The following is a 10,055-nucleotide window of genomic DNA, read 5'->3' on the forward strand; positions in this document are numbered from 1 at the left end:
CAGCGCAAGCATACCATTCACATGACGGCCAACAATACACAATATTAAACATAAACACATTCATGGGGAAAACTGGGTGCCCAGCGCAGCATGATGTGTCCAATGCCAGAGTCACCGAGTTCTAACGCTAGCTGTGTTAGCTGTAACATGCGAATTCTCACGCTAAACAAACAGACTTTCCAGTCGTATTTAAACTTTTGGTTCAAACAAAAACAGATTACTGATTCCACAGACATGCTACCTGACATTTTCCAATACTGTCACATCATCCACTCACCTGTAGGACAGGTAAAAGAAAAGTTAAAAGGAATGAGGCAATGAGACCATGTTGCCCCTTTGGCGCACCTCCAGCTCTGAGACCAGGTGGCGCACCACAGTGCTTCCTGTCTCTCGGAAGCACCACACGGTGCTCACCGCCACCCACACATGAGGGCCAGAACAGCAGGTATTATTTAATACATCACCATTAGAGATTTAGAAAATGATGACAGATTAACACTGAACATGCATTGTTCCCGTGCAAATTGTCACAATCAGAGTCACGCATTTTCTGCGGATTGGACACCTACAAGAGAAGATGGAATCTCCAAGTGGCTGGGATCCCTGAACGACCAGGAGAAGACATCAAGAGGATAATCATCGATCTTTTCAGACAGGTCTCCCCGGCATTGCCGACCAACTGAACCTCTCTGTGGACATCGCTCAACGACAACGACATCTCTGGGGAGATGAGGTCCAGCCGCCGTATCGTTGTGATGTTCCTGTCGCGGTCTCACAAAGACAAGATCTAGAAAGATGCAAAAACATCTGCCCTGCTCAAAGAAAGAAAGATCAGAATAACGGAAGGCCTGACCCAAGAAGTCAAAGGTCGCTGGGAACAAACTGTGTCCATTAGTCACGCAGGCGAGGAAGGAGGGGGAGAGAGCAGGCTTCAGAGGTCCAGATGTTTACATCGATGGAAAAAAAAGTGACAGTGAACAACAGGTAGGTAATAAAACATTTGTTGTATCAGGTTGTTGTTGTATGGGGGCAGTCGTGGATCAGCGGTTAGGGTGTTGGACCCGTAACCGGTGGATCGCTGGTTCGATTCCCCGTCCCGGTGTCCATGGCTGAGGTACCCTTGAGCAAGGTACCTAACCCCCACTGCTCCCCGGGCGCTGCACATGGTCGCCCACTGCCCCGGGTTTGCTGTGTGTGTGTGCACGTCACTTGGGTGGGTTAAATGCAGAGAACAAATTTCGTTGGAGTGAGTTCCCTCCAATGACAAGATATGTCACTTTCCTTTCCTTTCCTTTCCTTTTGTTCCTTCTGAATCATCTCTTCTTTGTTGGCTTAATAGGAAATTGGCTTTAAAGTGAATATGGTTTAGAAGCATTTTCTGAATAAAGAGATATGTTTTCTGTTATGATAATAACTAGTGTTTCTTGTGATGATATCTGGCAAAACCTGGGTAGTCCAGCCAACATCATTTATTTAAATCAGTCCCTTCAGGATTTCGCATGCTTTTTTTTGTGATTGTTGCAGCCCAAAATGCCTGATTTCGTGGCAATATTCGAAATAAATTGCAGTGCACAGTGAAAACTGCAAAAAGAAGTTGCAGTTTTGTTCTGAATAATTAATTAAAAATCAAAGGAAAATTGTTCCAGGGAAAACAAAACTGCATTCTGCTTTGTTCCAAGTAACCTTGCCAAACAGGCTCAGGATTACATAAGTTCTTAGAAAATATGTTTTATTTTTGGAATAACAAAAAAAAAACACTTTCTGGAACTCAAAATCAGTCAAAAAAGAAGGCACAGATGACTGAAAGTTGCTTGGAAGAGGTCTCCTGGCTGAGCTGATATATTAGCTAATATATTTCTGTAAACACTACGACTGTCTCGAATAAGTGACAGATTACATTTACGGCTTCAACTCGGTGGTGAAATGAGTGGCTCTAAATCTAAGGCGAGTATTACACCGAGCTGCCCAGTCACTTGCGGCGTGGCCGCTACTGTAGCTGGCAAACTTGCTAAGATGGTGGCCGTGAGCTTGGATGCTAGTAACACACCTGGTTTCGTCAAATACTCACCAGACACTTGTCAACGAGCCAACTAGTTTCTGAACTGGAGAAACAACGAGCCTTGCTTGTGCCTTGTGGAGCACTGGTTTCTTACAGCACGCTGACGGTTGGGTAACATATTGCTTATTACGTCATTTCCTGTTTCTGCTCTGCTCTCTCCTACTCATACACTTGCCTGCGTTTGGTGCTCGGTGTTGTGGATTTACTTCAATCAACGTACTTTGTGTTAGCTTTCACTGTGGTTGGTTTTGACAAATAAGTACACAAGCACTTACTTAGAACCAAAAAATAGGATAGTCAGATGTGGATTATTAAATATACGATCCCTCCACTCTAAATCCCTCCTAGTCAATGATCTAATAATTGATCATCAGTCTGATATCTTCTGTCTCACTGAGACTTGGTTACGGGATGAAGAGTATGTTAGTTTAAACGAATCAATTCCGTCTGGTTATATTAACTATCATGTTCCTCGAGGCACAGCCCCAGAAGGAGGAGTGGCAGCAATCTATCACTCCAGTCTTCAGATTAACCCCAAACCTAAATCTATCTATAGTTCATTTGAGAGTCTCATTCTCAGCCTGTCTCACCAAAACTGGAAGTCAGAAAAGCCAGTTTTATTGTTGTGTATCACCCACCCACTGCTGCTTACTCAGTTCCTGTTCCTGAGTTTTCAGACTTCTTATCTAGTTTAGTGCTGAGTACAGATAAATTCATTAAGGTGGGTGACTGACATTCATATGGATGTTTACTCTGACAGTCTTAAGTCAGCCTTTAACTCACTTCAATAGGTTTCCTTCAGACAGTAAACGAACCAACACACTGTCATAATCACACCCTTGATCTGGTTCTCACCTATGGCCCAGAAACTAAGAACCTGTTAGTTGTCCCTCAAAACCCTCTCCTTTCAGACCATTCCCTTCTAACTTTTGAGCTAACTCTAACAGACTTTACAGCACACAACAAAAAGGTCTACTATACCAGATGCCTCTCTGAGAATACTGTAGACAGATTTAGGGATACAACCCCATCACAGCTCCCTTCAGCACCATATACCAATACAACAGAGCGTACTGATTTAAATATTACTCCTGCATAAATTGTAAAACACAGTTTTAGATTTAGGTTGCCCCACTGAGAAAGAAGGTTAAAAATCATAGGAGGCTAGCTCCTTGGTATAATTCAAATATACGAACACTGAAACAAACATCAAGATGAATGGTCGATGGAAGTGTTACTACTCCAAATCAGTTGAATCCCAGAGGGCCTGGAAAGATCTATTTTATATATTTATATTTTATATGTCTATTGACATATAAAAAGGCCCTTCATAAAGCCAGAACAGCATATTATTCATCATTAATAGAGCAAAACAAGAACAACCCACGTTTTCTCTTTAATACTGTAGAAAGGCTGACAAAGAGTCACAGCTCTGTTGAGCCTTGTATTCCTGCAGCTCTTAGTAGTGAAGACTTCATGAGTTTCTTCACCAATAAAATCACTAACATTAGAGAAAAAATCAATAAAGATCTCCCCAAAATAGCCAATATACTGCCAGAAATCTTTTTTAGTCCTACTCCATCTCTGGATAGGTTCCTGCCCATAGACCTCCCTGAGCTGACCTCCAGCATTAACAAATCTAACCCAACTACATGTCTCTTAGACCCCATCCCAACTAAGCTCCTCAAGGACGTCTTTCTGTTGATTGGGGTTTCCTTCTTAGATCAGATCAACTTGTTTTTAACAACAGTTTATGTACCACAGGCGTTTAAGACTGCTGTTATCAGACCTTTGCTTAAAAAACCTTCACTTGACCCAGACATCTTAGCAAACTACAGGCCGATATCCAGCCTCCCATTTTTGTCTAAAATACTTGAAAGAGTGGTTGCAAATCAGTTAACTGATCACCTACACAGGAGCAGTCTGTTTGAAGTGTTTCAGTCTGGTTTCAGAGCCCATCACAGCACAGAAATAGCACTGGTTAAAGTTACAAATGACCTCCTCATGGCATCCTCATGGCATCAGACATCAGGCTTGTCTCCATACTCGTTCTACTGGATCTCAGTGCTGCTTTCGACACTGTAGATCACAGCATTTTATTACACGGATTAGAACATGAGACTAGGATCACAGGGACAGCACTAGGCTGGTTTAAATCATATTTATCAGATAGATTTCACTTTGTTCACGTTAATGATGTTTCCTCTTCACATTTAAGGGTTTACCTCGGTGTTCCACAGCGTTCAGTGCTTGGGCCGATCCTGTTCACCTTATACATACTCTCTCTAGGAAATATTATTCAGAAACATGGCATAAACTTTCATTGTTATGCTGATGACACTCAGCTATACTTATCCTTAAAGCCTGAAGAAATAGAGCCGTTAGCCAGGCTCCAGGCTTGTCTTAAGGACATAAAGGACTGAATGACCTCCAATTTCTTATTATTAAACTCAGACAAAACTGATGTCATAGTTGTAGACCCCAAACATCTTAGAACTAGAATAGCTGATAATATTCTCTCTCTGGACGGCATTACTTCGGCCTCCAGTACGACTGCGAGGAACCTCGGCATTATCTTCGATCAGGACGTGTCATTTATCCATCACATTAAACAGATCTCTAAGACCGCCTTCTTTCACCTCCGTAATATTGCTAAGATTAGGAGCATCCTCTCTCAGAGTGATGCTGAAAAACTTGTCCATGCTTTTGTTACTTCTAGGCTGGACTACTGCAACTCACTATTATAAGAATGTCCAAATTACTCTATTATTAGCCTGCAGCTGATCCAGAATGCAGCAGATAGAGTTTTGACAGGAATCAGTAAAAGGGATCATATTTCCCCCATCTTAGCTTCACTTCACTGGCTTCCAGTAAAATTCAGAATAGACTTTAAAATTCTCCTACTCACATATAAGGCCCTAAATGGACAAGCCCCATCATACCTACAGGATCTAATAGTCCCATATATTCCCAATAGAACACTCAGATCACAGAGTGCAGGTTTACTTGCAGTTCCCAGAATTCATAAAAGTAGAATGGGAGGACGTGCCTTTAGCTATCAGGCACCCCTGCTGTGGAACCAGTTGTCAATCTGGGTTTGACAGGCAGACACCACCTCCACTTTTAAGACTAGACTTAAAACCTTTCTGTTTAGTAAAGTGTATAGTTAGCCTCAAACAAAGTGTGTAGGGCTGGTAGGCATAGTTACAGTCACTTCTTGACAGACAGCCACAGGTAGAATAGGTTTGACTAACTGTTAATCTTTAATCTCTATCATAGCTACGCTGCTATATGCCTATGCTGCGGGGGGACACAAGCATGATCCACCGAGCAGTTCCCCCACCTCCCCAATACCACCATCTCTGCTCCCCCACCTCCCCTCCTCTTCTTCCTCTCTCTTTCTCTCCCCTCATCAGATCAACATATAATTCATTATGTTATGTCACTAACTGTGTGTCCAGTTCTCCTTGTAGTTTTGTGTCTCTCCCTTTCTTTCTTTCTCTCTCTGTATCTTTCTGCAGGTCTCTCTCCATCTAGATCTACATGTTGAACTGCATCCGGAAACTCTGACAAACCCTAACTTAAACAACATATCAACTAAAAAAGAAATACATACAATATATAGTCTTCAGAATTCCAATTATAACAACCGTTTACTTTGCTTTTTGTTTTGTATGTTTGTTTTGTATCAATCAGTTTTTGTGTGTACCTTAATATGTAAATAAAGCTTATATTAAAAAAAACTCGGCACATTTAATCTCTGATCACAAAACGAGGAGAATTATTGAAAGGGGTGAAAATCTAAATTATGTTTTTAGTGTTCTTGTGCAGGGTGTAGGGGAAACTCTGACTAAACACCAAGTTAAACCGATGCCAATGAAGACAGAGTCATAGTAAGGTTGACCATTTACTGTCACACTTCTTCAATGACAACTGGTGAACACCGCAATAAAACAATACAAAATATTAAGTATCTGTGTTTCTTAACATAAGTGTAAACAAACTCGTTTTTAACTAACTCATTAAATCAAATTTTTTTGCAAGATAACTTCTAATATATACTTTTTAACATATCCAAAGTCATCTAAATCAACTTACACTGCCTCTATGATATTTAACAGTGGATTGCAGTGGATTGCTCCAGGAGCACGCAGCACGTTTCTCCAGCAGGAGCAGGTAAACAGCCAAAACTATCAGGAAATGACCTAACAAGATGTACTGTCACCATGCTACAGAATAAAACACTAAGATGCATTTACATCTTAAATATTAAACAGTACAATAAAAATTCACTTCTTTTTTTAATTCAACCAGAAACTAAATTAAATTGTTAACAAATTAAGGAGGAAAGTGAAAGTGAAAGTGAAACTTAAAGAAACTGCCTTCAAGGCAACACAATGTTGTTGAGAGCTGGGGCAGCATGGTGGTGCAGTGGTTAGCACTGTCGCCTCATAGCAAAAGGGTTCCAGGTTCCAGGTTCGACCAGGGTGTATCCCGCCTCTTGCCTGTTGTCGGCTGGGATAGGCTCCAGTCCCCCCCTTGTGACCCTGAGGATAAGCAGTAGGAAAAAGGATGGATGGATGTTGAGAGCTGTAGATGTGGAAAGGGAGATTTGTTTAGTGACATTTGTCAATTTAAATAAAGAAATGTTTATTTAGGTGAAATTGCTCAATGAAATATATTGTTGCAGAAAATATACGTCACTTAAACGACATGACTGTAGTCAACTTGGCACATTTAATCTCTGATCACAAAACGAGGAGAATTATTGAAAGGGGAAAACTCGAAATTACTCTGATCATGTTGTAGACTGTGGAAAAGGAGATTTGTTTAGCTCTGGTGGCGCCGGTTAGGTGACCATTACGTCATATGCGACTGCCGGGTGTATAGGCTTTCCATACAAGTCATCCTGAGTTACACACTCCAATACAGTAGGTGGTGATATACACCTTTCATGTTGGTTGCAACACGCCAAACCCCCCAGAGAAGAAGAGGAAGAAGAAGAAGAAGAATCAGAATCAGAATTCCTTTATTTATCCCTGGAGGGAAATTCTTGTTTTTACAGACATTGCACATGCAGTATTCCTGACCAAGAAAGGAGAAAAGTGCAGAGTATAAAAAATAGGATAAACTTAATAAAGATAGGATAAACAAAACTAAAATCTCAAAGTACAGGTATTTACAAAAACTGTATTCAAATTTTTAAGAAAATTTAAAATACAGGTATATACATGTGTAAAAAAGCCAATATGTACATTGTATATATAGGTGAGTGTGTCCGTCACAGTGCTGAGTTCAACAGTTTGATGGCGACAGGCAGGAATGATTTCCTGTGTCGCTCTGTGGTGCATCGTGGCAGTATGAGTCTGTTGCTGAACGAGCTCCTGTAGCTGATCAGCACATTGTGGAGAGGGTGAGAGGGAAAGTCCAGTATAGTTCTTATTTTGGACAACATCCTCCTCTCAGACACCACTGTCAGAGAGTCCAGTTCCTCTCCCACAACATGGCTAGCCTTCTTGATGATTCTATTGAGTCTGTTGGTGTCCCTCACCCTCAGGCAGCTGCCCCAGCAGGCAACAGCATAAGTGATGGCACTGGACACCACCGACTCATAGAACATCCTCAGCATCGTCCTGCAGATGTTGAAGGACCTCAGCCGCCTCAGAAAGTAGAGGCGGCTCTGGCCCTTTCTGTAGACCATGTCCACGTTCTTGCACCAGTCCAGTTTGTCAAGAAGAAGAAAGGCTTTCCATTCATGCCTTTATTTTCTGCCGCACGTAGTTTTCCGTGGTGCCCGCACTTAATTTTACCACATTTCGTGTCGGTACCACGTAATAGGGATGGTTTGATGATGGCTCAAGGAGTGTATTGACACATTACACAAACTGTGTTGACACTGTATTGACGCTGTGTTGGTTACTCAATAGTGATCTCTGCTGTAGATCTAAAATCATTGCAGGTAAACAAAATGAAAAGATGGAAAAACTTGCATGCTGTTAACCCAACATTAGCCTGTGAAATAAAATTTAATCTTTATTCAATTGCTAGTCTTTTACTTTGAATATGATCTCATCCTCGAGGTCCACATGTCAGCTGTTAAAGTAACAGCAACCGCGCTCTGAAGGTCCTTTTTTTGTTTTCTCACCAAGTCCTTGACGGTCTAAAAATAACCATACAAATATTGTAATACCTTATGAATACATACATGTCTGTCTGTCTATCTATCTATCGAAAGTACTCATTAATTAATTCAACCATACATTTCTTACACATACCTTCCTGCTTGGTAGAACATATGAGGATGCAACAAGCTGCATGAGCGCCCTGAATCCCTCATTTTCTACAAGGGTGAGTGGCTGACAGTCTTTGATGATCATGTTGATCACAGCCTCATCCAATGCTTGCTTGTTAGGAACTGCAAGCCAAAAAGAAATATTTTGTTTAAAGCTTGTTAAAGGACTGTAATTTTAAGCCTTTTGTGTGTAATAAAGTATTTTTGAAAATTCAAAGTTTGTGAGACTTTCATCATATCTGGGGTACTCACAGCAGGAGTGTCTGCCAACTCTTCATTGCCATGCCGAGCTCTATAATGCCTCAGCATTGATGACGTGCTCTGATTGATGTAAGACAATTCTGTTGAGCAGAGCCGACACTTCACCTACAATAAAACAAAAAGTTAATTTATCTGAAAACAAATCAAACCTCTTACTAGAAAAAAGTAGAAACATTGAATTAAAAACTAACAGTAAACAATGCCCAAAGGAGGATAAGATTTACCTTATTTGGCGTCAAAAGATCAAAATTATTCCAGACTTGTGAAAATTTTCTAGAACAATCCATGAGTGGAAGCAAAGCAAAAAATCCAACAGGCACAGCAAACAGTTTAATCTTCATCCAACAAACACGCAACATGTCGATACAGTTTGTTTCCTTATAAACACAATTTGGTGCGGCACATCCAAACAACACACTCCCTGTATCGGTCACATGATTTCATGATGATCACACTTGTGCACTCGACCAGTGTTGTTCGTCCCATCACTACCACGTAATGCAGAGTCAACGACATCCGTGCGTATGTCACATATTTCTGTGAGATCAGGTTGTCTCCGGTTACAAGTCTTTTTTTCGATATGGCGGGATATTATTATTCCATACTTAATAACAAGGAGCTAGTGTTTGTTGTTGTTAACTAACCGTCACCAGTAGCAGGGCTAATGCTAGCACTTCAACATTAGTGAACGTTTAAGTACACCAATACCACCGAACACCAAACGCTAGCAAGTGAATGAGTGAATGAGAGCGAGAACAGGAAGTGACGCAATACGCAATACGTTACCCAACGCAGGAGAGAAGCTTTACTGATGTTAAAACAGTTGAAGTGCTCTTGGGCATCGAGTAACTTTAACATAGTTACAGAGTTGAGTAAAATTTTACACTTGTATTTTTACCTTGGTGTTGCTAACTAAACAAGTAGTCCTGTAACATGTTAACTAACTTGTGAGTGTTTTTAGAAAGGCCGAGAAAGTTCCAGTTCATCCCTGCTGGCAGAACAGGCCAAAACAACAGTGCTATAAATAAATGTCTGTTTTATTTAAAAACATATACTGCATGTGGCCATCACAAAGCTTTCCTGATAGGTAGAAGTCTGAAGCTAAACTTTATATCGAAACAACACTATTTATTCTTAGCCTGATTTGAATGTAGTGAAATAATTACATTTTGACCTGTTTTAATAAAATTAAACCCAACCTATTAACACATAGCACATACCTATTAACAGCATAGCATCTCACCCTGGATTACCTTTTGTATACTGTATTTGTTATATGTGATAAAATACAATTGTAAAAGATTTCAATCTGATTTTAAGTTGATAGGCTGAAGTTCACTTTAGTGTAAAATCAGTTTTAATAATAATAATTAAAAGTTTATTGATGAGAGGAGGTATCAAAATTCTATCTCAGAGAGATTGAATCAAATGCAACTGAACTTG

At 40.5% G+C, this 10,055-nt stretch overlaps 1 protein-coding gene across 3 annotated transcripts; it reads right to left on the reverse strand.

Annotated features, from left to right (window-relative positions):
- Window positions 1–6,173: 6,173 nt before the first annotated feature.
- LOC124053424 (zinc finger BED domain-containing protein 4-like) lies at window positions 6,174–9,304 on the reverse strand. 3 transcript variants are annotated; one of them, XM_046378550.1, is made up of 4 exons: window positions 8,837–9,304; window positions 8,591–8,717; window positions 8,335–8,474; window positions 6,174–6,649 (listed from the first exon to the last, which is right to left on the reverse strand). In XM_046378550.1, the coding sequence occupies exons 1-4, from the start codon at window positions 8,969–8,971 to the stop codon at window positions 6,509–6,511; spliced, it is 543 nt and encodes a 180-aa protein (XP_046234506.1). In that variant the 5' UTR covers window positions 8,972–9,304; the 3' UTR covers window positions 6,174–6,508. The 3 variants fall into 3 exon arrangements, 2 of the variants coding, with proteins under 2 accessions (XP_046234506.1, XP_046234507.1); XM_046378551.1 differs by lacking the exon at window positions 6,174–6,649 and adding an exon at window positions 7,680–8,219; XR_006842147.1 differs by lacking the exon at window positions 6,174–6,649 and having other exon boundaries at window positions 7,680–8,474; window positions 8,604–8,717.
- Between the last annotated feature and the right edge of the window lie 751 nt (window positions 9,305–10,055).

Source organism: Scatophagus argus, chromosome 22 (genome assembly GCF_020382885.2).
Source record: "Scatophagus argus isolate fScaArg1 chromosome 22, fScaArg1.pri, whole genome shotgun sequence".
Taxonomy (NCBI): domain Eukaryota; kingdom Metazoa; phylum Chordata; class Actinopteri; family Scatophagidae; genus Scatophagus; species Scatophagus argus.

Bases quoted from the DNA above. Each gene is read 5' to 3' on its own strand.
- LOC124053424 (XM_046378550.1), bottom strand. From the start codon at position 8,971: ATGTTGCGTGTTTGTTGGATGAAGATTAAACTGTTTGCTGTGCCTGTT. The intron at 8,718-8,836 runs GTAAATCTTATC...GTTTTATTGTAG, and splicing joins ATCTTTTGACGCCAAATAAG to GTGAAGTGTCGGCTCTGCTC. The intron at 6,650-8,334 runs GTATGTGTAAGA...CCACATCTACAG, and splicing joins ATGTTCTACCAAGCAGGAAG to CTCTCAACATCCATCCATCC.